The 26,900-nt window shown below is 39.7% G+C and overlaps 1 protein-coding gene across 6 annotated transcripts in view; it reads right to left on the reverse strand.

The window, feature by feature from the left end:
* Window positions 1-26,900, reverse strand: part of LOC106085679 (slowpoke-binding protein) — a 374,280-nt gene that overhangs the window by 17,917 nt on the left and 329,463 nt on the right. For 4 of the 6 annotated variants that reach the window (XM_059364530.1, XM_013250014.2, XM_013250013.2 and 1 more), the window contains 3 exons: window positions 16,713-16,914; window positions 12,347-12,472; window positions 12,101-12,243 (listed from right to left, as the gene is read on the reverse strand). In XM_059364530.1, the coding sequence (XP_059220513.1) occupies window positions 12,101-12,243; window positions 12,347-12,472; window positions 16,713-16,914 (471 nt within the window). Of the gene's footprint in view, window positions 1-4,397; window positions 4,753-12,100; window positions 12,244-12,346; window positions 12,473-16,712; window positions 16,915-26,900 lie in introns of those variants that run through there. The other 2 variants (XM_013250017.2, XM_013250016.2) reach the window with 1 other exon arrangement.

Genomic DNA, 26,900 nt, shown 5'->3' on the forward strand with positions numbered 1-26,900 from the left:
TTGGCGGTGATGGCCAGAGGTCTGCCGTCAAGAAACTTGGTTAACCCAAAGCCTTTCGGGTCGACGCAGTCCGAGTCAAGGGCGTGTGCAATGAATGCGCATGTAGCGGCACACTCTTCGATTGACGGAACCCAAGTATTGCATCTAGAAGATCATGTTACACGGATGGATCAAAGCTAGGGGACAGAGTGGGCCTGGGGGTCTGCATTGAGAACCCAGGAAATGCGATCTGATTTAAACTGCCTGACCATAAAACGGTTCTATAGGCGGAGATCCGGAAGATCACGGAATGCGTGAGATGGTGTGGTGCTAACGCGAGGACGTCGAGTGTGAACATCTTTACGGACAGTAAAATTGCCATAAAGGCCATAACAGCAAGAACGGTAAGGTCACGAACAGTCTTGCAGTGTAAGAAGCAGATTAACGCCTTCTCTGAGGATGGAAAAATCCGCATCGTTTGGGTGCTGGGCCATAACGGAGTAAAGGGAAACGGAAGGTTATACGATTTGGCGGTGAAGGCCAGAGGACTGCCGCCAATAAACTTGGTTAACCCGAAGCCTTTCGGTTCGACGCAGTCTGAGTTAAGGGCGTGGGCGATGAATGCGCATGCAAACCTGTGGAACAGCTAAACAGGCGGAAGGATGACGAAAAGCCTTTGGGGGATCCAGATCGTGAGAAGACGAGGCTATTACTGAAAGGAAGTAAAAAGGACGTCAGTGTAGCTATTGGTATTATAACGGGACACTTAGGACTATGAGTTCACTTATGTAAAATCGGTGCGGCAAGTGATAGCATGTGTAGGGCATGCGGGAAAGATGATGAGACGTTGGAGCATTTCCTTTGTCATTGCCCGGCTTTCGCTTACAACAGATACTGGCACTTAGTTGGGGACACTAATCCAGACATGAACCAACTTAGGGGAGTGTAAGTAAGTACCACGGAATTCCTAACTTAGATTTTCTTATTCGAGGTAACTTTTTTTTTTGTATTTAGAGCGCACAACAAGCCAATTACTGTCTTAGGTGTATGTCCATAGTGGCATGGGGCGAATTAATATCTGCACCCCCTTTTCAACCTAACCTAACTTAGATTTTCTTTTTCGAGGTTACTTTTTAGAGCGCAAAATAAGCCGATTACTGGCTCAGGCGTACGTCTATAGTGGCATGGGTCAGTTTCAAATCTGCACCCTCTTTTCAACCCAACCAAGGGAGGTTCGTAAACCTCCCATCTAACTCACAATGGTAAATAAAATAAATAATTAATTTTAAATTGCATTTTCTTTCGTATCTCCTTCTCGCCAACACAAAAGACAAATGCTTATTTAATTTTGTAACAATCATGCAAATTATGCAAGCAAATTCACAAAACATGCAAACCATTTTCAAGAGCATTAAAATGTACAGAAAATAGAAAAAGGAAGCTGCATTAGCATAAATCTAAACAATGAACATTTACAAATTGCTCCAACCATATGACAGCTGGAGCAGTTTTATGCATAAGAATAGTGACTATGCACTTAAGTTTCAACTACTGTAAGCTTCTTCTCTTTCTAGGGTATGACAGAACGAACAAAAACTGTGTTAATTAATGAGAAACAACAGAATGAACCAACAAACAGAAAAACAGGAAAAAATCATTATCACCAACAAGAGCATATTTTTTGGGTTACTGCACAGTGGTTCATTTACTATTTTAGGTAGGGGAATTTGAAATCTGGATAAACCACTTGGTATGCCTTTTGTGTCGATTTGGGGGATTAAAGGTTAAAGACGAACCCAGAGAAGACGGAGCAGACCTTCTTCGCTCGGAGATCCCAGACTTTAGGAAGTAGCCTGTAGATGGTTAACTGGACGTACACCGCCATTGAGAGACCAGTGCTGACATATGGGGCACTGGTAGGTGGAAGGCTGTGGAGAAGAGCACTTGCAACATGGAGTTTCAGAAGGTGTAAAAACTAGTATGAGCGCGAATCACGGGAGCTTTAAGGTCCACATCACAGGCGAGTTTAAAAACAATTCTGAATATGTAGCCTATTGAGGTCTACACAAGGAGCTCTGCCGCCAAAGTTGCACTTCGATTGAGGGAGGAAAGGTTTCGGTTCCATTCTGGGTACTAAGGATAAGGTGATCGGCCTGGGGAGGGTATCAGACTATTTGGCACCTAGACTCATTGGAGAAAGAATATTCGCTTTCACGGGAGGGAGGAGTAGGAGGCGAATGCTGTGTAACCATTTGTCTGGGTGGGCTGCAGCCCTTTGAGAAGCAATAAAATGAACAAATTCGGTTGTTTATAAAATTTGTGGGGGAAGGGGGAGGTGGCGTTGATCTAAAACATTTCTAGGGGTTGCTTAGCCCACACCGCAAAGGCCTTTCTACGCTTATGGTTGTTGTTGTAGCCACATTTTAATGTGGAGGTGGCGATCCTCGTCAAGCTTCTGTAGGTGATCAAGCTCGTTCCGGTCCAAAGGACCGATCGCCGCGGAAACAGGGTGGCCATTGGTTATTTAAAGGCGCCAATTACCCGCTTCTCGTGACAGCAATGTCAATGTTCCAGCCTGTGTGGTGCTCACAGCTATCCCGTGGCGGGACGCTTATGGTATTCGCACATTGTTGTAAGATGAAGTCAATGACTTGATTAGGGGTATACTCGGAAACACTCGACATCATTATGCCGGTGAGACGTACACTTGTCTGGCCTTTCAGGCAGGTGACTGTGTCATAACGATAACCGCAAATAAATACTAGGAAGCGATTTACTGTCTTCGAAACTCTGAATTTATGTGGATGATATGTTGGTCCCCAAGGCCTTGGATTCGTGGATAATTCTTGAGAAGGCGGATGAATGAATATGCCAAGTAGGGCACCTCCACTGTGTACTGCACATGAACAATACATGCTACTCGCCTATGCCCATGACATCGACATCATAGGTCGGTCACCGGAAGTAGTAACTGCAGCCTTTGATAGAATCGAAAGAGAGTCAGGCAGTAAATGGAGATAAGACGAAATGGATGGTTTCAACTCTCAAAACGCCTTGTACAACCGAGCAGATAAAGAATGCTCGCTTGAACAAGGCATTTTGGGAGTTGAAAAATTTTGAACTAAGTAAGCAGTTTAGAAACAAGACCACCTCTCGACGGACGAAGATTACACTATACAAGACACTGATACTACCCGTGCTTTTATAGGGTTCTGAGGCATGGGTACTTGTGAAAGCAGATGAGGGAGTGCTTGAAATATTTGAGAGAAAGATTCTTCGTAAAATATATGGAACAGTTTGCGATAATGGAGAATATAGGCGACGTATGAACCACGTGCTGTATGACGACGATAGCATAGTTAGGCTAGGTCATGTTGTCAGAATGAATGAAGAAGCTCCAGCAAAGAAGTCTTTTGAAGGCAAACACGGTGGTACACGCAAACGGGGAAGACCAAAAGCCCGATGGAAAGATCAAGTGGTAGGAGACTCTTCGAAACTTGGTGTCAAAGATTTTAGAATGAGCGCAGAAGATCGAGGCGCTGGGAACGCTATTCTACGTGCGGCTAGTGGAAGAAATATTCTGTCGTAGCCAATTAAAGTAAAGTAAAGTTGCAATAATTTGGTCATTTGTTAACCGATCCCCACATTTGTCACTAAGGTTTCTTTTACGACTTTTCCTGTCACTGGTAAATTTCATAGAAGTCTGTTCAGATTTAGATGTAGCTCCCGATTTCCACTTTTGAGACCTTTGCTAAGTCATTTATCAACCGATTTTCTCAAAATTTTGCTCTACGATTTTTTCTATAACTCTCACGATATGTCCGGATTTTGGTCTAAAATTCTACATTTCAAATTTAAGCACATTTTAGTTTGGTCAACTTAACCTGCATACCCAATGTGGTGTGTGGTATCAAAAGGTCGGCTTCGCCCGACTCTAACCCGTCCTTACTTGTTTGATTATCGATTTGAAACCACTGTGCTGCGGTTAGTAAATTTACTACATTCTTCTAGTTGTTAGTGCTGCTAATGTCTATATTTGCATGTCTGTGACAAAGGATATGTTTATGGGAATACAAATGTAGGAGGATGTGTGAGTGTATGGCTGAATGAGTGAGTCAGTGTGGTGTTACAAGTTTTGCACATTTTCTTTTAGCACGGATCTTTTTACAACTTTTACAGATGGTTTCTATTTTAAAATTCAATTCAGTTTAAACGCATTTGGCCTTGCAAGGAATGAATGAGGAAATCATAGAACAAAAGCGAAAGAGAATTGCTTTGCTGTCATTTTGGTTAGGTTTTTTTGCTTTAACGCTAGAAAAAATGAACTTGTTTTTGGAATTGTTTTCAAATAAGGAATAAAGCAACTTTTGTTTTTGAGTTGAGAATTAAATGTAAATAAAAGTTGAACTTACCAAAATTTTTATTAGATTTTTTTTTTCGTTATGTTTACAGGGATTTGGGAAACAAAATTTTGTTAATTTGGATTTTTTTTTTCTTTATACAAAAATAAATTATTATAATTTTTTGGGGTTTTTCTTTTTACAAAACACTGGAAAAGAATTTGTGATTGTGAGGAAATTTCTTTTGGTTTTAGTTTGATTTTCATGCAGTTTGTTTTTTTTTTCTCTTTTCTTGATTGGGATTACTTTACAATTGTTGGAGTTTAGGATTTAGTAGATTTTCTTGTTTAGTACTGGTCTGGTACTTGGTGATGATGTAGTTGGATTTTGTTTTTAGTACATACGAAAGACTTCGTAAGGCGCCGGCACAACACTTTTTGGGGATAATTTGTAGTTGGATTTTGTTTTTTTTTTGGCATTCAAAAATTTATTGTTTTGTGTAAACAAAATGAAATAAAATTACAGAAAAAAAGTTCAATTGAAATGTTTTAGTAAAAAAATCAACATAAAGTTTTCAAAAAAATTGAAAAAAAAGAAATATCTAACAAAAATGTTATGTCAAAAATGTGGAAAGGGATGTGCATCTATTTTGATTGTAGGTCATGGGAGAGGCTGGGCACTAGGTCAATGAAAACTCTTTTATAGTTTCAAAAAAAAGTAAACAAAATGTACAAAAACTCTTGGCTCTAAGCTTAAGGAGAGTAAAAATACCTTTAGTGTTTCTCACACACACACACACACATACACACACATGGGAATGTAGTTTTTCATATTTATTCATAAAAGTACATTAGGATAAAATACATGTAATGGATCATCTGTTTCTTAAATGTTAGAACAAGTTAAAGTAGTTAGAAGTAATTTATTAAAATATGTTTATTATAGTAAAACATGCCATAAACACAAAATTAACATCGATTGTTTGCGTTCTCTGATTCATTGTTATTATTATAATTTCGATTTGTTTTTTTTCGTTTTTATTTATTTCTTTGTCTTGCTTTAACAAAAATTAGAGCTAAAGAGAAGAATAAAAATTGCAACAGCGGAAATAGGCGGAAATAAAGGATTTTCATGTCCGTGTGGTATTGTGGCAAAATTGGTTTGCTTAGTAGAGTTGATTTTATGTTATGGGTGTAACTAAGGGCGGAAGGGGGGTGGAGCAGGACCAGGATTGTTGTGTGTGAGGTTTGTGTTTCTTTCTTTGTTTTGGTTTATTCGCTTTTTGTCATAACATAATCATTGTTAGTTTATTCATAATTTATTTGTATGTTAATGAAGTAGTCAAATGTACAAACATTAGCGATAACTCAATTTTTTTTTGTTAATAATTGATTTTTTGTAATACACGGAAACAAGTTGAAAAGAAGAATGCTACATTGACACTGAACTAAAATTTAAAGAAAAAGTCAACCAAGATTCGCGCTCTACACTAAAGTCAAAGCTGACCAATCGACATGCAACACATGTCTGAGATTTACCCCATAGTATAAAATCTAGGAATTCCTCTGCGAAATATCTGTGAGATCTACATATGTATATAAAACCTGGATTGATTTCTTCATAAGATTTAGATTTAGCAAATAGACCTAGATTAGTGAGAAAAACATAGTGATAGGCGACTTAAATTCTCGCAGAACAGTGGGGCATGAAGTCGATCAAACGTAGAGGTATATTTGGCTGTAGCCAACAGTAGGTTCCGACATAACACTTGTACCTAAGACAATCGCAAACATTATCAGAAACAAATGCTAAGTGCATTTGTTGGTAACAAAAGTAACGGAGCTAGACCCATCGATAAGTGTACCGATCGACTAAGAATCTCTTTCTGATTCTATTTGCCTATGTCCGTCTGTCTGTCTGTCAATGTAAATTTATGAATAAAGTAGAGGTCGCAATTTTCTTCCAATCATCTTCAAATTTGGCACCGGCATTTGAAATTGGAAAAAAAATCGGTATAGATTTGGATATAGCTGCAATATATATGTTCGCCTGATTTAAACTAATATTGCAATAACGTGGTTATTTGTTAACAGATATATATATATATATATATATATATATATATATATATATATATATATATATATATATATATATATATATATATATTTATTTATTTATATATATCTGAACCAATTTCTAGGAAACTTACCAGTAATATCGAATATCATAAGACAATCCTTATTGTCAAATTTCGAGAGAATGTGCAAAATTTTGGGAATATTGGTCAATAAATGCGCTTGTAATGGCTCCAAAATTTTGCACAACGTCCTTCTCTACAACTATCACAATATCAAAGAAGTTCGGACGAAATCGGTTAAGATTTAAAATAGCAATATTGCAATGGTGTGGTTGCAGGAAGAATTTTCTCACGACTCTAGACATTACTGCTGAAGTTCATGGAAATCGGTTCAGATTTGGATAAAGCTTGGTCGAAATCAAAACCGATTTTCAGATATTTGTAATAATGTCGTATTTTGTTAACTGATTGTCACGAAAATTCGTATATATACTCGTAATTCTTTTATTCTTTTGTTCTTTTATTTCCTTACTTGTTTAGACATATGTTACACTGCAAGTGAATACCAGTGCATCAAATTATATTTCAGGTTCTGAGATACCATGTCTTCTACGGAGGCTACTAGGGAAATTGTGTCTGAGCCGAAAATCCTTTGGGAGATAAAAAGTTTTGACTCCTTTAAGTCGCCAGGCTCAGATGATGTATCACCGGTTGAATTACAAGCTGTGTCTGAAAGACTGGTTCCCTGGCTTAGGGGGATAGACTCTGCTTGTATCAGAATGTCAAATTTACCTGTGGGATGGAGGGACACGAAGGTCACATTCATTCCGAAAGGAGGGAAACCCTACCACACAAAGACGAAAAATTTTCGTCCTATTAGTCTGTCATCCTTTATGCCGAAGACTCTTGAGAGATTGATAGAAACATATCTTATTGCAGCATACATATAGTAAAGGCAAATCCACTGAAACAGCCCTTCACGACCGACTACATAGAGCGTTCTCTCGCTGTGAAGGCATATACAAAGGTAGCATTTCTTGACATTGAAGTTGCTTTCAATAATGTAAAACCGACGTCAATCATGAAGGAGTTGGAGTTTCTAGGCATAAACTCAACCGTAAGAAAGTTTATTAATAACTTACTTACTACAAAAAGTAATAACGGCAGGCTTGGCATCTGTGGATTTAACAAGATGGGTCAGCAGAGGAACACCTCAAGGAGGTGTACTGTCTCCTCCACTTTGGAATATAGCCATTAACAATATATTATTGTCTCTGGAAGAAAAAGGCTTAAAAGTGGTCGCGTATGCCCTAACCACGTAAAGCTTTCCAGTACTCTAATAGATATACTTCAGGAAGCTCTACGTGCAACACCTAAGTGGGCTACCGAAAGTGATTTGGGTACAAATCCGTGCAAGACAGAAGTAGTTCTTTTCAGCAAGAGATACATGTTGCCTACAGTGAAACCTGTCTCCTTGGGTGGAGAGAATGTTCCATTTACAGAAAGCGCAAAATACCTGGGTGTTTTTCTGGACAGAAAATTGAACTTCAAATCCAACATTTTGGAAAGGGCAAGAAAGGTCACTCTTGTCCTATACACAAGAGAGCCATTGAAAAAGGTTGGGGACTTAGACCGCGGGTAATGCATTGGCTATTTACTGCAGCTGTCACACCTATTATGTTGTGGTCTGGTGGACGGCGCTTCAAAAGTCCACCGACTGCTCAATACTTAATCGGATCCAAAAGAACGCTTGTTTGTGCATCACAGCCGCACTGAGAACGACACCATCTGATGCACTGAATTTAATGCTACGTAATATGCCTCTGGACATTGCGACTAGACAATTTGCAGCGAACACTGGCGTGAGGTTAAGGGAGCTTTCTCATTCCAAGCAGTGGGATTCAACCCTACCTGAGTCACTTTTTGATTAAAATTTCTATGACACTATTCCTGATAGAACCGTTTGGAATTACGATATCTCTGGTAACAGAAGTTACATAGACTTCTATACAGATGGTTCCGAACTAAACGACCAGCCCTGGGGAACGTTTTTGTGAACACAAAAACCGCTTCGACTGTCGCAGATCTCTCAACGAGATGGCTGAAAAGTTCAAAAATCACCTGTTCTGGGTGCCGGGCCACAGAGATATCCCAGGGAAATGTAAAGCGGACGAGCTTATGAGACAAGAAACTACCTTACACATCCCAGGGATACTGGAATCTGTGGGTATGCCTCTAGCGATATGGAAGCTAGGTTTTCAGGACCAGGCAGAAAGGACAACGAATGATAGATGGTCACAAAGAAGGGGCTGTGAGCATTCCAAAACTATGTGGCCTACTCTAGATTTGAAGAGGTCTACCGCTTTGCTGTCATTGGCTAGAACAGACGTCTCAGTTATTGTGTCCGTCATGTAAATCTGGACCGATCTATGTCAAATAAAATAGAAACATCGAAGGCCCCAACACAACGCAATTTACCAAATTTCAGTGAAGTCGGACACAAGTGCGCCTTTTATGCCTAAAACCTTAAATCAAGATATCGGTCTATACGGCAGCTATATCCAAATCTGGACCGAGCTGGGCCAGATTAAACAAAACAAGTAAGAGCGTGCTAAGTTCGGCCGGGCCGAATCTTATATACCCTCCACCATTGATCGCATTTGTCGAGTTCTATGCGCGGTATCTCTTTTTAGACAAACATAGAATATTGAATAAGAACTGTTATGTTATTGGAGCTATATCAAGTTATAGTCCGATTCGGACCATAAATAAATGCTGAACATTGTAGAATTCATTGTGTAATATTTCAGTTCATTCGGATAAGAATTGCGCCTTGTAGGGGCTCAAGAAGCAAAATCGGGAGATAGTTTCATATAGGAGCTGTACTAAGCTATTGATCGATTCAGACTATATTAGATACGTATGTTGAAGGTCATGAAGAGAAGTTGTACAACATTTCGGCCAAATCGGATGAGAATTGCGCCCTCCAGAGGTTCAAGAATTCAAGATCCCAGATCGGTTTATATGGCAGCTATATCAGGTTCTATACCGATTTAAGCTATACTTAGCACAGTTATTGGAAGTCATAACAAAATACCTCATGCTAAATTTTCAGCCAAATCGTATAAGAATTGCGCGCTCTATTAGCTCAAGAAGTCAAGATCCAAGATCGGTTTATATGACAGCTATATCAAAACATGGACTAATGTAAACCATACTTAGCGTAGTAGTTGGAAGTGGTATGTTCATGGCAAAATTTGCATTTGCTCTTTCAAAAAGACTTATTATCGTCAACTTAGGATATAAAGAGATGTGTCATAGGATGGAGACGCTTATTGAAGACTTATTGTTTCCATTTCTTTTGGCGATAAGTTTCAGAGTTTTCTTCTGCATAGCCTACAGGAGATTCTTCCCTCTATGGCGAAGTGCACTGAGGAAAATTGCCTGGTCATAAATCTGTTTGAATCAGAAATTGTTCTACCTATCAACTCTTTTCCTATTCACCGTCATGGAAAAGAGGTTATCCTCTGGTATAACGTTGAATTCAAGAATCCATCTACTGTCGAATATTCTGCCCTATCCAAAGGATAGGGTTTGTTTGTATATAACAGTTGTACTGAGGACGGCATCATTTGATGCACCAGTGTGTATCGAGTGCTGACTCTTACAATTATAGAGTTGGTGGAGGGGCTAAGATGTCTCTTACCGACATCGTGGTTTCTCAAGAACGTGTTTTGAATTAATGAACCGCTCTCGACTGTTGCAAATCTCTCAACGAAATGGCTGAACCGTTCAAAATTCATTTGTTCTGGGTGTCGGACCACTGAGACTTACCAAGGAATTGTAGATCAGATGAGCTTGCAAGTTGATTCTTCGAAATCAGGTCTGAAGAACTATGGATGATTGATGGTTACTATTTTGGAACTGTACACCAAACGAAAAAAATTGAAAGAAGTTCACTTGAACCAAGCTTCAGCGGTGTCATAAGTACAGTATGACCATTACATTCAAGAGCAAAACGTTGATATTCTAATATCTGGATTTCAGAACTTTTAAACCCACCACCGTAGGATAGGGGGTATATTCATTTAGTCATTCCGTTTGCAACACATCGAAATATCTATTTCCGACCCTGCCAAGTATATATATTTCGGATCGTCGTAAAATTCTAAGACGATTTAACGATGTCCGTGTGTCTGTCCGTCCGTCTGTTGCAACCACTCTAGAGTCTTCAAAAATTAAGATATTGAGTTGAAATTTGGCGCAGATACGTCTTTTTGATGTACGCTGGTCAAGTTCTTGAACGGGCCAAATCGGATCATATTTGGATATAGCTGCTATATAGACCGATTTTCCGATAAAGGGTCTAATGCCCATAAAAATTTTATTTTTCATCCGATTTGCTGAAATTTGAAACAGTGAGTAGTTTAAGGCTTCCCGACAACTGATCCGAATATGGTTCAGATCAGACTATATTTAGATATAGCTACCATAAAGACCGATCTCCCGATAAAAGGTATGAACACCACAAAGCTTTATTTATTACCCGATTTCGCTGAAATTTGAAACAGCAGGTTATTTTCAGCCTCCCGACGTCTGGCCTAAATATGGATTGGATCGGTCCATATTTAGATATAGCTGCCATATAGACCGATTTCCCGATAAAGGGTCTGAAGCCCATGAAAGCTTTATTTATTATCCGATTTGAAACAGTGGGTTATTTGAAGCCTCCCGACATTTGACCCAGATATGTTTCAGATCGGACTTTATTTAGATATAGCTGCCATATAGACCGATCTGTCGATAAAGGGTCTGAATGCCATAAAAGCTTTATTTATTATCCGATTTCGCTGATATTTAAAACAGTGGGTAGGTTAAGATCTCCCAACATCCGACCTAAATATGGTTCTGATCGGACTATATTTAGATATAGCTGCCATATGGACCGATCTGCCGATAAGGGGACTGAAGCCCATAAAATCTTTATTTATTTCCCGATTTCGCTGAAATTTGAAACAGTGAGTTTTTCTGAGCCTCAGGATATCCGACCTTAATATAGTTCAGATCGGTATATAATTGGATATATCTGCCAAAAAGACCAATATTTTGTTCTACAAAACTGAATAGTAACATAAATATTACACCACTCAATGTCTGTGTAGAATTTGGATCCTTAAGTTATCCAATTTTCACTGAATTGTGACGAAATGGGGTTTGCATATATACCCGAGGTGGTGGGTATCCAAAGTTCGGCCCGGCCGAATATAATGCCTTTTTACTTGCTTTATTTTTATTTTGGGCGCTGTTTTCTTTGTTGTGATCCTGTTAACACTTGGTATTGCCAAATGAGCCCGTTAGCCCTTAACTTATGGTTGGCCAGCTTACATACGCTATAGTTAGGCCTAGCTTAGATCGTGCTTTTGCACTTCTTGGTTGACCTTTTCCACACACAATTAATAGAAGTTAAACTATTTTGACAAATAACTATTTTGTTAATCACAACAAACACAATAGAGATATTTAATTAAAATTGCATAATTTTGTTAATCTGCTTGTTTGAGTTTGTTTTTGCAAATAGCTCAGTATTTTTTGTACATTTATTTTTTAGTGAATTTGGTTCGGAATTGTCATGAATAAACCAAAGGGAAGGAAAACAAATCATAAAAGTTAAAAATCGAGCACAATTTAATCGGAAACATACCCGGAGCGACGATCTCGGGGCGTTGAGGGTGGAGTACATGGTGAGCTGGCCTCACTAAAGGAATTTCCCAGCGAAGCACACTGACGCTTCTTGACGGCCGCTAAAAGGTTAAGCGTGGATCTGCTAAGGCTCGGTTTGATGGTCTGCAATGAAAACAAGCGGAAACATTTTTTTAAGAGTTTCTTAGTTTAAATATTAAAGGGGTATTACAAAAATAATGATGAAGTTGTTGCGTTAAATACTTACATTAAAGCAAGGACCTCTCAGTTCTCTCAAATCTATCGATCTAAATAAATCACATAGTACTATATCTTCGACTGAAGGACACACACCATTGGGCGGTTCAAATATTAAACCCAAAACATCGAGAATCTATTAAGAAATGAAAACAAGTTTAGAGCAAAGTAACAAATTTATTAGAAATTACTACAATATTAAAAAAATCATAAAAATTTTGTCGTTGATAAGATTTCATGGAATTTAGATTTTGAGACATTTTTTAGAGATTTTATTTTTGGAAAAAAATCATATGAATGTTGTGCTCAAAGAAAATTTCATAGAAATTTGGTCTTTGTAGACAACTTTATAGAAATCTTTTCCATAGAGAAATCTTTTCATAGAAGCTTTGTGTTAAAACTAAAAACAATTTTATCCAAACTGAATTTGAAACTTAAGGTTTATAGAAGCGGTGGAGTTGAGGAATCAGTGGACGGCTCATCAGTAGTTGCTGAACACTTGCCTGAGGAACTATCGACCACATCGCTAAGGTCTGGCTGATTGCAGATGACTGAAAATCCCCCTGACACAATTGAGACAGGAGGGGAAGTTATCGAAACGAGACCCGAAAAGCCCTGTGTGGGTGAGTCATCCAGTTGGGCTGGGCTCAAGTTGGGCGCCAGCGGGGAAGGACGGAACTCAAACAGTACTTAATCAACAGAAGCTAGTGAAGCATCTAAGAAGGAATCGTCTACACCGCAAGTGCCCAGTGCCACGAGGAAGAGTGGTTCCACAATATTCTCACCTGACCCTGGATGCGTACGGAAGCTCATCATGCAAGAGGATGAACTCCTGGCGGAATCAGAAGACAAGGCTAGCACAACAGTGGTGGAAGTTCTGAATCCTCACTATGGTCCGGTTTCTACAGATAAATCTTCACCATTGTAAGATCGCTTCGGAGGCACTAAACGTCCTCCTGATGGCAGGGTTCTGAAGTGGTTCTTATCCAGCAACCATGGGTGTGGGGAGGAATGGTTTGTGGACTAAGAATTCCGGGATTTAAACTACTCAAGGGTACGGGGAATGGGAGACACAGAGCCTGTATTCTTGCAAAGAGTAGTCTAATTGGTTTTTTTTTCTTCTGTCGCTAAGCACTGAATATTCAGTAGTAGCCAGCCTTGAAATAAACAAGTCTCATTACTGGCTGGCTTCCTTATATATGACACAGGATTCAGAAATGCCGCCTTCAAACCTTTAGTCGATGGTCGAAGCCGCTTCTGTAGGGAAGAGGAGCCTCAATGAAGGAAGTAATGCTAATGCACATCACCAGATATGTGGGAACTCGGATGTAAAGGAAAGGGGTGAGCTGCTTATCGAATTTATTATAAAATGCAATCTGGCGATTTGTAATAAAGGATATAAACCGACCTTCATTACCAGGAACAGCCAGGAGGTACTAGATATTACCTTTGTATCGGAGGATATAAGTGGAAGAATATGCGACTGGGAAGTGCTGGATGACCACAGATTCTCTAATCATCGTTTTATTAGTTTCAGCCTTGAAGAAAATACTGCAAAAGTGGTACCTCGGCTAAACAGAAGAAAGGCGGATTGGGATAAATTTCGGCACAAATTCTGCACATCTATCCCTTCTAGACCAGAAAAGGAAGTGGAAACTAGGAAGGATATAGACATAGTGGTCAAGCGGATCACGAAGGCCCTGAATGACCTGGTGGTAAGGGGAAAACAGCGACCGCCATGGTGGACCCCAGATCTGGTTGGTCTAAGGAAGGACTGCATAAAACTCTTCAACAGAGCGAAGGCCACAAGAGCACCACACGATTAGGATATCTATAAGGCTGAGCTAAAAAAAAAAATTTAAGAAGAGCTGAAAGAGGCTTAGAACAAATCCTTGGTGGAATTCTGTAGCTGCGTGGTAGATACATCTAAGGCCTCTAGACTAAAGAATATTCTGCCCACGAGATACGGTGGGATATATTCAGCAGTCAGAGTCTAGTAAGGAAACGCTAGAACTACTCGTTGATACACATTTCCCGGGAAATTCTCCAACGGACAACGTGGCGCCAGAAGAGGTTGTCACTGGTATGCATTCGTCAGAGGTTATTGGGCAAATTGTGTCTGAGCCAAAAATTCTTTGGGCGACAAGAAGTTTCGACTCTTTTAAATCGTCAGGCTCTGATGATGTATCACCGGTTGAATTACAAGCTATGTCTGATGGACTGGGTCCTTGGATTAAGAGGATATACTTTGTTTTTATCAACATGTCATATATACCTTTGGGATGGAGGGATACGAAGGCGAAAGATTTTCGCCCTATTAGTCTGTCATCCTTTATGCTGCAGATTCTTGAGAGGTTGATAGAAACATATCTTAGCGCAAGGATTTCTGGAGATCGCCTGTCGCGGCAGCAGCATGCATATAGTAAAGGAAAATCCACTGAAACAGCCCTTTACGACCTAGTCTGATACATTTTTTAATTAATAGCTTACTTACTAAATGATGCATTACGGCAGGCTTGGGATCTAAAAAGATGGGTCAGCAGAGGAACTCCTCAAGGAGTCGAACTGTGTGGTCTGGTGGACGGCGCTTCTAAAGTCCACCTACTGCTCAATACTTAACTGGATCCAAAGGATGGATTGTTTGTGCATCACAGCCGCACTGAGGACGACACCATCTGATGGACTTAATTTAATGCTACATCTAATGCCTCTGGACATTGTGGCTAGACAATTTGCAGCGACCACTGCCTTGAGGTTAAGGGAGTTTTCTCATTGGTCATGTGGCATAATCTAGATTTGAAGAGGTCTACTGCTTTGCTGTCATTGGCTAGAACAGACGTCTCAGTCATTGTGTCCGTCATGACAGGTCACTGCCTAATCGGAAAACCTGCTGACGGACTGAAGTTGCCAGCAACGACTATTGCAGAAGCTGTGAGGACATCGAAGAAGATGAGACTATAGAACACCTTCTGTGTGTGTGTCCCGCTTTAGCAGTTAGAAGGAGTTCCTCATTAGGTTGTAATTTCTTTCAGAATCTGTCTGATTTAGCGGATGTGAACATTCACAAGTGAATGGGCTTTTTAAAGTGATCTGGATGGTTCAACGGTAGGAGCTAGAAGGCGTCTTTCTTCTTCTGTTCCTGTGGTATCGCAATGGACGAAAACGTCTAAGTGAGTATGATGGCAGACTGCCACTTAAACCTAACCTAACGTTGAACCGGAGGCCAGCGTAGCGCAGAGGTTAGCATGTCCGCCTATGACGCTGAATGCCTGGGTTGGAATCCTGGCGAGACCATAAGAAAAAATTTCAGCGGTGGTTTTCCCCTCTTAATGCTGGCAACATTTGTGAGGTGCCATATAAAACTTCTCTCCAAAGAGGTATCGCACTGAGGCACGCCGTTCGGACTCGGCTATAAAAAGGAGGCCCCTTATCATTGAGCGTAAACTTGAATCAGACTGCGCTCATTGATATATGAGAAGTTTGCCCCTGTTCCTTAGTGGAATGTTCATGGGCAATATTTGTATATTTATATAACCTTGATCCCCGAAAGAAATTAGTTTGTATTAGGCCTGATACCAGCCTACATCGTCACAAACTGCAAGGACGTCGGAGTATACATATCACAATCCATTGACTATACCACTCCAATTGTTTCCTGGGTATGCCCCAATGTTCTTCCCACTTTTCGACAACTTCCATCACCAAGCTGTCCTTAGCGACATTAGGAAAGTTTCTGGACCCATATTACAATTGTTCGCCTTAGCTCCTGTGGGCATGAGATGCCCTCCAAGTGACCGCAGCCGTTTGGCTGACTGCGGTACCGTTTCCGAATCGGCAAAATTTCTGAAACCTATTTTGGTAGCCTCTCTCCTTATCGGGGTCCTTGGAGCCTATTCGAAGCCTATTCCTGGGCTCTAAATCTGTGGCTCCATTTTAAACAGACGTAGATCATCAGTCGCCTTATGGATAGCACTATCGTAATAGGTATCCTTGGGCTACTTAAATTTTTTCGTAAATAACTACCTGTTACGAGTTTCTTAATATTCTTGAGAAGCGAAGTAGCTGAACGTCCGCATCACTCAACAGTTTAAACAAGAACCACAGAAATTAGTCTTTGGAGAAAATTTGATTGACATTGTATCAATAAAAAAATTCATAAAAATTTAGTCTTTATTAGAATTTTTGTCTTTAGAGAAATTTTCATTAAGAATTTCTCCCATTTTCTTTTAAGCTTACACAGAAAATTGCTGTGCTCAATCACTTTCTACATTATTTGATTTGAAACTTATCCCCCACTTATCATGCAATTCAAATTTTGTTATCAAGTATCTTCAATGTGCTTTCAACACTTTTAAAACAGCATGTTGTGTACATACCTGTGGCAAATGTTCCATTTCCATTTCTAAAACTCTCATGGACGGTTTTGGTGTTGTCATTTCTTGGCCCATACACATTTCATACAGCAAATGGCCAAAACAAATGATATCAACATTTTCGATGTCTGTCGTTGAACGTGACCACATGACGGCGTTTATGCGCGATGATAGTCCAAGTAAACCATTCTCTAGGCCAGATAATCTACATGTTTCAGCAGCAGCAGCACCAGCAGCAGGACAATGAAAAAGGCAAATATGTAAATAAAACAGCATGTGAATGGGAAACGGAAATAGAGTAAGACATGTGTGCATATGTGTGTGTGTGAGTGTGTATTCGTGTGTATGAGTGGATGGATGTGTGAAAGTACATTGCTAAATGTTTGGGTAATGGGATAAGCTGCCGGACGGAAATGGTTACAGTTGTGCCAGCAACCTACAAAACTGTCAGCTGGATCCCGGCCCATTGTACTCTCAATTAGCCCAATTATAAAGTCTTTGTAACATTTCTGCCTTGTCGTTGTTGTTTCATCTCTTCATGAGGTTAAGTTCCATTCAGTCGGACTTTTAATTATGTCATTCGGTTGTACAATAGACAGAAACAACTTGCTATGACTCAAACTCAATTTGAAACAAGTAAGGAAGGGCTAAAGGCGGGCGAAGCCTACCTTGTGACACCCACATCAGGTATGCAGGTTAAGTCGTCGAAACTAAAATATGGTCCGATTTGGATGAAATTCGGCACGGACATTTAATGGTCTAATATGTACAAGTCATTGTTCAATTTTGTAGCACAAGATATTGGTCTTTTTGGTAGCTATATTCAAATATAGACTGATCTGAAACATATACGACACGAATGTCGAAAAGCCGATATCAGCCAAATTTAATAGAGATGTCTAAGGGTCAGAACAAAACTCTGGGCCAAATTGAAGAAGAATGTCGAAGGGCCTAACACAACTCACTGTCCCAAATTTCCGCGAAAACGGACAATAAATGCGCATTTTATGGGCTCAAGACCTTAAATCAAGGAATTGGTCTATATGGCAGCTATATCCAAGTCTGGACCGATCTGGGCCAAGCTGAAGAGGGATGCCGAGTAGCCTAATGCAACGCACTGTCTCAAATGTTAGCAAAATCGGATAATAAATGTGGCTTTTATGGGCCTATAACCTTAAGTCGGCGGAACGGTCAATATGGGGTCTATATCAAGATATAGTCCGATATAGACCATCTTCGAACTTATCCTGCCTATGAACAAAAAAAGAATCTACGCAAAGTTTCAGCTCAATATCTTTATTTTTAAAGACCGTAGCGATATTTCAACAGACAGACCGACGGATATGGCTAGATCGTCTTAGATTTTTATGACGATCAAGAATAGATATACTTTTTAGGGTCGGAAATGGATATTTCGATGTGTTGCAAGCGGAATGACAAAATGAATAAACCCCCATCCTTCGGTTGATAAATGCGTTAGCAAAGGCCTTGAAAGTGATATTCGGGAGATACATACATATGGAGCTATATCTAGGTTAGGTTATGTTTAAGTGGCAGTCTGCCATCATACTCACTTAGACGTTTTCATCCATTGTGATACCACAGGAACAGAAGAAGGAAGATGCCTTCTAATTCCTACCGTTTAACCATCCAGATTGCTTTAAAAAACCCAACAACTTGCGAATGTTCACATCCGCTAAATCAGACAGGTTTTCAAGGAACTCCTTCTGACTGCCAGTGCGGACATACACACAGAAGGTATTTTATAGTCTCTTCTTCTTCTATGTCCTCACAGCTTCTGCAAAAGTCGTTACTGGCAACCTTCAGTCTGTCAGCATGTTTTCCGATTAGACAGTGACCTGTTATGACGGACACAATGACTGAGACGTATGTTCTAGCCAGTGACAATAAAGCGGTAGACCTGTTCAAGTTTATATTAGGCCACATAGTTGTGAAAAGCTCAGAGCCCCCTCTTTGTGAATTCGTTGTCCTTCATGCCTGGTCCTGAAAACTTAGCTTACATGTCGCCAGAGGCATACCCATAGATTCCAGTTTTCTTGGAATGTTTAACGTAGTTCCTAGTCTCGCAAGCTCGCCCGCTTTACAAATCCCTGGGATATCTCTTTGGCCCGGCACCCAGAACTGGTGAAATTCGGACTGTTCAGCCATCTCGTTGAGAGATCTGCGACAGTCGAGGGTGGTTTTTTGTTAGAAATATGTTCTCCAGGGATTTAATAGCTGCCTGAGAAGATATTTATGCCAATCGTCGTAATGACATTATATCTTAGCCATTCCACCATTTCCTTACTTGCAATGATCTTCGCTTGTTACAAACTGCAGTGGTCGGGTAACCTTTTCAATATGACTAGTTCTAGATTAAAAGAGTACACCCTAAAGCCCAGCTGGTCGTCTTGTTTGGAACCAACCGTGTAGAAATCTATGTATTTTCTATTACCAGGGCTATCGTAGTTCCAATCGGTTCTATCAGGAATTGTGGTACAGGCCTGTTTATCAAAAAGCGGTTCAGGCTGGGTGTAATTCACACTGCCTGGAACATCGGACATTGTATCAATGATAACACAGTGTCCGTAGCAGCCACATGACCAAAGAGAAAGTTTCCTTAACCTCACAGCAGTGTTAGCAGCACTTTGGCTAGCCACAATGTCCAGAGGAATTAGATATAGCATTAAATTCAGTGCATCAGATGGTGCCCTCCGCAATGCGGCTATGATGCACAAACAAGCCATCATTTGGATCCGTAGGTGGACAGTAGGTGGACTTTTGAAGCGCCGTCCACCAGACCACAACATTATAACGCATTATAGGTCTGACAACTGCAGTGTATACCCAATGCATGACGCGCTGTCTAAACACCCAAAATTTACCAATTTGCAGGTTTATAGCGTTGAATTGTTTGCCCTTTCCGAAATTTTGGATTTAAAGTTGAACTTCCTGTCCAATGTCTGTAAATGGATCATTCTATCCTTCCAAGGAGATTGGTGCCAATGTAGGCAACTTGTATCTGCTGCTGAAAAAAAAAACTACTTCTGACTTGCACGGATTAATGCCTAGACCATTTGCGGTAGCCCACTTCTTGAAGTATATCTCTTAGAGTGCTGTGATCACATTATCACATTGAGTGCAGTGACTTGTACTCACTCACTCAATGTCCGTGTCGGATTTGGTCTAAATCGGACCATATTTCGATATAGTTGCTATGGAGGCAAAAAAATTTGAACTTTTCACCGGATTATAACGAAAAGTGGTTTAATATATATATCTGAGGTGGTGGGTATCCAAAGTTCGGACGGGCCGAACTTAATACTTTTTTACTTGTTTTTTTTTGAAAAGTTGCCTTTATAGGCAACTTGACAAAGCTCGCATATAAATCGATCTTCCGATTATTCATTCTGAGCCTCTAGATGGCGCAACGCTTACCCGACTTGGCTGAAATTATGCACAATGATTTGGAGAGTCATAGGAGAGGTCAGTATGCAAACTTTTAGCCAAATCGAATAAAAATTGGGTCCTGTAGGGGCTCAAGAAACCAACGCGGAGGACGTGGAATAGATCATAAAGACTCAACATTTTACAGCGTCGTTTTAATGCATGGCGCATTTCGCTGGTCTAAAATTTTGGAGTCTCAGCTGCTTTCTAGGATTTGTAACCTCTAAAATCGGTCATTGTGCCCATAGTGCTATGTTGGAGGGTATAAAAAATTCAAGATTCATCAGGAAAAAGATGTGAAATGAAATACAATTTAATAATTTACTTTTTGGAAAAAAATGAACCTCTTTTATGAAGCAGGTAATCTGTAAGTGCTCCCAAAATATACTCCCATCTTAGCTATAAAATTTCAACCATTAATTAAAAAATATCTTTTTTTCGTTTTTGCTATTCAAGATTCGTTTGGTCCCTTAAACATCGGTAATTATGTTTGTATGAATCCGTTTTATCTTAATTTCATTATGTTTTGTTTCCCGACAGGCATTGTTAACATACTCGTATAGTGCTTACGCGACATTGGTGGCTAATGGGCCCAGAGAGTCAGCAAAGCAGTGTGGAACAAACTATGTGATAGTGACAATGTATGACACACATGACTTAACGCCAAAAAGAACAGCAGTTTGCATTTAAACGTTTGTTTTTTTTTTGTTAAATATAAAAGTTTGTGAGCGAGTTGGAGAATGTTGTCGAAAAGTTTGAAGGACAACTTGCAATAGAAGAGAAACATTTTAAGTTTTAATTAAAACGATGCTTTTAATTGCTTGCTCTTTGTGTGTTCGGTCGCACTCATATTTGTTGATAGTTGTGTGGAAATTTTAGTTTGATGAGAAATTTAAAATTTTTTAATTTTTGTGTAGTATTTATAAACGTTATTTCCAGAGGAGAGTCTTAGAGAGGGGTCAGTTGACACGTACTCTTGCTTAAATACTGAATGCCAATGATACTCGAAATGACGAGGTGAGTTTTTGGCGCCTTCAAATTAGAGTCGTCAAACAATCGATAATCGCATCATTCGATATTTTCGATATTTCTAATAAAAAATATCGATAGTTAATCGATACTTTCGTTAATTCCCCATCACCTTAATTTCAAACGAAAATCCGAAGAAAAATCAGGAAATCGATTTATATAGAAGCAATAGCAATGCACAGACCGAATGAAATCAAATTTAATAAAGTCAGTTTTAAGTCACGAGAGAATCATTCTAGAATATTTTAGTCTATTCGGAAGAAAATTGCGCCCTCTATAGGCGTAATGTATCAAATGGGGTACATTCCGTGTCGGATCGCTTATTTTTGCTGTCCGATTCAAGTTTTAATCTCAATGATGAGGAACCTCCTTTTTATAGCCGTGTCCGTGCCGCAGGGCAACACTTCATAGAGGAGAAGTGTTTACATGGCATAGTACTTCACAAATGTCGCCAGCATTAGGAGGGGACAACCATCGCAGAAAACTTTTTTCTGATATTCTCGCCAGAATCCTATGGTGGAGGTTATTAAAAAGGCCTCCCTTGATGACCACGTTGTAATAGATGGAAGCGTATTAGATGTACGATCGATCCGTGGAGCGAACAAAGATTAGGATGGACATTAAAAAAACTGCCAAAACACAACAGATGGCAACTGCAGACTCAACTCGAGCACTCCTAGTCCCGTTGACATAACGGCGCAGTGGCAAACCTTTGCCTACTCCAAGGAAAATGCTTCGTAGTCCGTCCTTGGATACCAGACGCCTCCCCCAAGAAACGCATGGTAGGACCAAGAGTGCCGAGATGCTACAGAAGTCAAGAGTGCGGCATACAGAGCAATCCTGCAATCAGTAGCAACGCGTCAGATGAAGGAGAGGTATCGGTAGAAAAGAAGAAAGGGAACGTCATTCCGCAGAAAGAACAAATAAAAGCGATCCTCAGCCATGGATCGCATTTGCCAAGTGCATTGCACGGTTTCTCTTTATAGGCAAACAAAGGATAGTGTGTAAGATTTGCTATGCTTTTTGAGCTATAACATGTTATGGAATGAATCGGTTTGGATGTTGGAGACCATAATAGAAGTCATTGAGCAAAATTTCAGCTAAATCGGGTAGGAACTGCGCTCCCTGGGGGCTCAAAATATTTAATAGGAAGATCGGTTTTTATGAGAGTCATATAAGGTTATAGACCAATTAAGACCGCAATTAATACGTTTATTGAAAGTCATGGTAGAAGTTACTGTGCAAAATTTCAGAAAAATCGGATAACAATTACGCCTACTAGAGGCTTGAGAAGTATTATCGTGATATCGGTTTATATGGCAGTTATATCAGGTATTTGACACATTTGAGGTCATATTTAGCACGTATGTTGGAGGTCATAGAGAAGAAGTCATTGTGCATTATTTGCAAAATTTCTGCCAAATCGAATCAGATTTTCATTCTCCAGAGGCTCAAGAAGTATATACGGTAGATCGGTTTATAGGAGAGCTACGTGTATATCAGGTTTTTGAGCGATATACATTCTTGGTACATCTAATGAATGTCACAGAGTGCCAGCTTTACTCCTTCGAAAGTTAACGTGCTTTCGACAGAAGGCAGACATGGCTGCACAGAAAAAATATCATGAACATTTTTTCAATTAAAAATTTAATTGAAAATAAAAATGTTTTTAAATTAAAAAATTAATTGAATCAATCATTTTTAAATTGAATCCTAATTTTTTCAGTTTGATATTGATATTTAGGCAATTTTCAATTAAACAAGTAAGAGCGTGCTAAGTTCGGCCGAGTCGAATCTTAAATACCCTCCACCATGGATTGCGACTTCGCGATGTCGACTTCTTTGCCCAGTATCTCTTTTTATGCAGACACAGAATATTGAATGTTGGAGACCATAGTAAAAGTTATTGTATAAAATTTCAGCCAATTCGAGTAAGAATTGCGCCCTTTAGGGGCTCAAGAAGCAAACTTGGGAGATCGGTTTATATGGGAGCTGTATCAAGCTATAGATCGATGCAGACCCGATACTCAAAAATTCAAGACCCAAGATCGGTTTATATGGCAGCTATATGAACCGATTTGAACCATACTTAGCGCAGTTTTTGGAAATGCTACCAAAACACTTCTGGGAATATTTCAATAAAATCGGATAAGAATTGCGCCCTCTAGAGGCTCAAGAAGTCAAGGCACAAGATCGGTTTATATGACAGCTACATCAAAACATGGACCGATTAAAACCATACATTGGAAGTGCTACCAAAACACTACGTGCAAAATTTTAGTTAAATGAAACGAGAATTGCGCCCTCTAGAGGCTCAAGAAGTCAAGACCCAAGATCGGTTTATTTGGCAGCTATATCAATACATGAACCGATTTGAACCATACTTAGCGCAGTTTTTGGAAGTGCTACCAAAACACTACGTGCAAAATTTCAGTTAGATGAAACGAGAATTGCGCCCTCTAGAGGCTCAAGAATTCAAGACCCAAAATCGGTTTATATGGCAGCTGTATTAAAACATGGACCAACCGATCTACACTAGTAAAAAGTATTTGTGCAAAATTTCAAGCGGCGAGCTTTACTCCCTCGAAAGTTAGCGTGCTTTCGACAGATAGACGGACGGACGGACAGACAGACGTACGGACATGGCTGGATCGACGTAAAATGACATGATGATCAAGAATATATATACTTTATGGGATCTTAGACGCATATTTCGAGGTGTTACAAACAGAATGACGAAATTAGTATACCCCCATCCTATGGTGGAGGGTATAAAAAGTAATTGTGAAAAATTCTTAATGATGGCATAGAATGTGCACCACCTAGTCGGAAAAAGTGCAAATAGCAGTCACCCGACTCAAGAATAATAAAGCAGCAAGAGCCGATGCATTGCCTGTTGAACTATTTAAGACGGAAAACGACACGCTGTCAAGATGTATGTATCAGCTAGTCTGCGGAATCTTGTGAAAGATTGATGATACAGGCAGATCGTAATCATGCAGTTATAAGGAGATATAGGTATTGTAGATTGTCCATCCATTACGCCTGTGCTTGAAATATGCATACCAATCAACTGAATGCTAGCCCTTATACCAACTACTTTTTGAACCATTTTTTACCCCAAGCCATATCCAGGCTGTTATTAAAAAATAAATTCCACAATTGGTTTTGCTGTATAAATAGGTTCACAGGATTGGATCCCAATCAATAGAAATAGCGGCTTAAGTGAAACAGGAAATGGTACTGCAAAAATGCAAAAAGGCAAAACGAATAATAAGATTAAAGTAGACCTTTTATCATGTTTTCAAAATGCCATTGAAATGTTGTTGATCACGAAGACTGTAATAGAAAATTGCAAATACACTAGCAGCCATTGCCAGAACATATCTTGTTAACAGAGATTTGAATTTCTATACCCTCCCAGAAGAGGATAATCAGGAATAAGTTTTGAATCTATTATACGCATACTCTGTGGATATATTACTTAAAATTGTCTTCTTCTGCATCACCATAATCATCTTCAACATTTAGATGTGATTTCATTGGCATTTCAGGGATTCACTTTTGCCTTTTGAAATCCATGAAATTTTATGTGAAAAGTTTTCCATTGTAAGACTTTTGAGAAAGCATTAAATTTCCTTCGCCATGATGTATGGGCACAAGGACAATAGTCAAATTTTTTGTGCACCATTGAATTTCCACAAATATCTGTAGAAACTCATATACAACTGTCATATTTAGGACATGTTTTTTGCATATTTACAAACGGTGAATAGATGGGATGGATGGATCTTTGCAAATACATCTATTTTTATGCATATGCATACAGAGGGCTTTCACCACAATAGTAAAGCACTGCTGCAATTAGACCTGTGTAGACAATTGAATTTGAATTCCAAACTGTAGAATGAATATTCTTTGGTTGAGTGAATGCTTTGTTCTTCTACGTTTTAAGGAATTGAAATTCTTTTTTTGTTGACATACAACTAAGTTTGGATAAAACATCGATGAATTGAGTACTTGAGTGGATGCTATTGACGTAGGAATATAAATTACTTAAAGGTGGTGGGGGAAGCTGCATCACCCCTCTATACCATGGGAGTGGAGATGCAGCTTCGTTTTTTCCAACCACCATAGTAATATTCTTAAAATTGAAATCGATTTTGTGAAACACACAGACGTTTCTTAGTTGTAGTGACGCAAGGTATCTCCCACCTTTCTACTTGATAGGAGATTAGGAGATAATTTCAGTTCTAGAAATCGCAAACCACCTGGTTGTTTTGGTGGACCGTAAATTGAGCTGTAAAGCTAACATGTTGGAAAGTAAGGGAAAACCTTGTAGTTGTAAAACTGAAAGAGCGGTACTGACAAATGCTGGGGGTTGTATATGGTGTTGTAATCTGGTGGACGGTTCTTTAAAAATTCGTTAATTGTCAAAAATTTATGTGGATCCAAAGGATGACTTGTCTGTTTATCACAGCCGAGGATGACATCACCTTATATAATGGATGTTGTTTTACATCTAATGTATCTGGTCATTGTGATTAGAAATCATTGCTGCGACCATTGCCGTGAGGTTCAGAAATTTGGGTTCGCCAATACTGTCAGTACTGTGCAAACCGCAAGAATTTCGTGTATCAAAGTTTCTACACGTATGTCAATGTGCCAATGTTATTGGTCCATTGTTCCAAAGGGGGCAAGAGCTTATGATTATTTGTGAAAGTAGTTAAGGGCAACTCGTTGGGAATTCCTAGTCGTGTTAAAAATGACCATATATTCACTGACCCGGTTGATAATATTTCAGCCAGTTGTTGTTGTTGTAGCAGTTTGTTGTGTTCGATCTTTCGTCTGCTTGATTCTGTTGAGTGTCCAGATCTAAGAACTCTGCGACTAAGATGGGGTGCGTCCAGGGGGATCTGGGTCTGAGTCGAGTGGCTCTAGCGTGGCAGTTAAACAGGTGACTTGTGTCGTGTGGTCCCTGGTCACAATCGGGACATACATCTTGCACGTCTGCATCAATCCTTGCTCTGTAGGAATAGAGGTGGCTGCATCTACCGGAGTGTAATTGAACCAGAACTACTCTGGTTTGCCTGGAGGATTTCAATTTCTTCAGGTGCAACTTAAGGCGGTCGTCTACATTCACCTGGAAGCTATTTACCACATCTGCTACCGTGTTTGTATGGAAGTTATCTAGACCCGCATGATATGCCTCTTGATGTTGGGATCTCTCTTGTAGAACCTCTCTTGTTGAACCTCACGCGTTAGATCATGTAGATATACCTTAAGGCTTCTGGGAGGTGGATATCTATCCCCAAGATTATAATTTGGATGGTCTCTGCGATAACAGCACAAAAGTAATGCTTAGACAACATGTAGTATGTCTTCTCATTGGTAAGATCTTTGTCTCCTGTTGGAGGTGGTCCTCATGAGAACTGAGGAGATAGCCCTTCGCAGTTCAGAGGCGGCATTTTGACAGATCTGAATGTTATTCCACTGCGTGTTACAGAGCTGATGAGACCACACTGGAGCTGTATTACTTACCACAGACCGGCCAATTGCTTTGTACGTGGTCAACAAGGTTTCTTTGTCTGCACCCCAAGTGCTGCCGGCAAGTGACTTGAAGACTCTGTTTCTACTTTTGACTTTATCGCAAATTGCAGTGGCATAAGGGGAGAAGAGCTGTCAAATGTGCCGCCACCATCACAGTCAGTTCAG

Source organism: Stomoxys calcitrans, chromosome 3 (genome assembly GCF_963082655.1).
Source record: "Stomoxys calcitrans chromosome 3, idStoCalc2.1, whole genome shotgun sequence".
Classification (NCBI taxonomy): Eukaryota; Metazoa; Arthropoda; class Insecta; order Diptera; family Muscidae; genus Stomoxys; species Stomoxys calcitrans.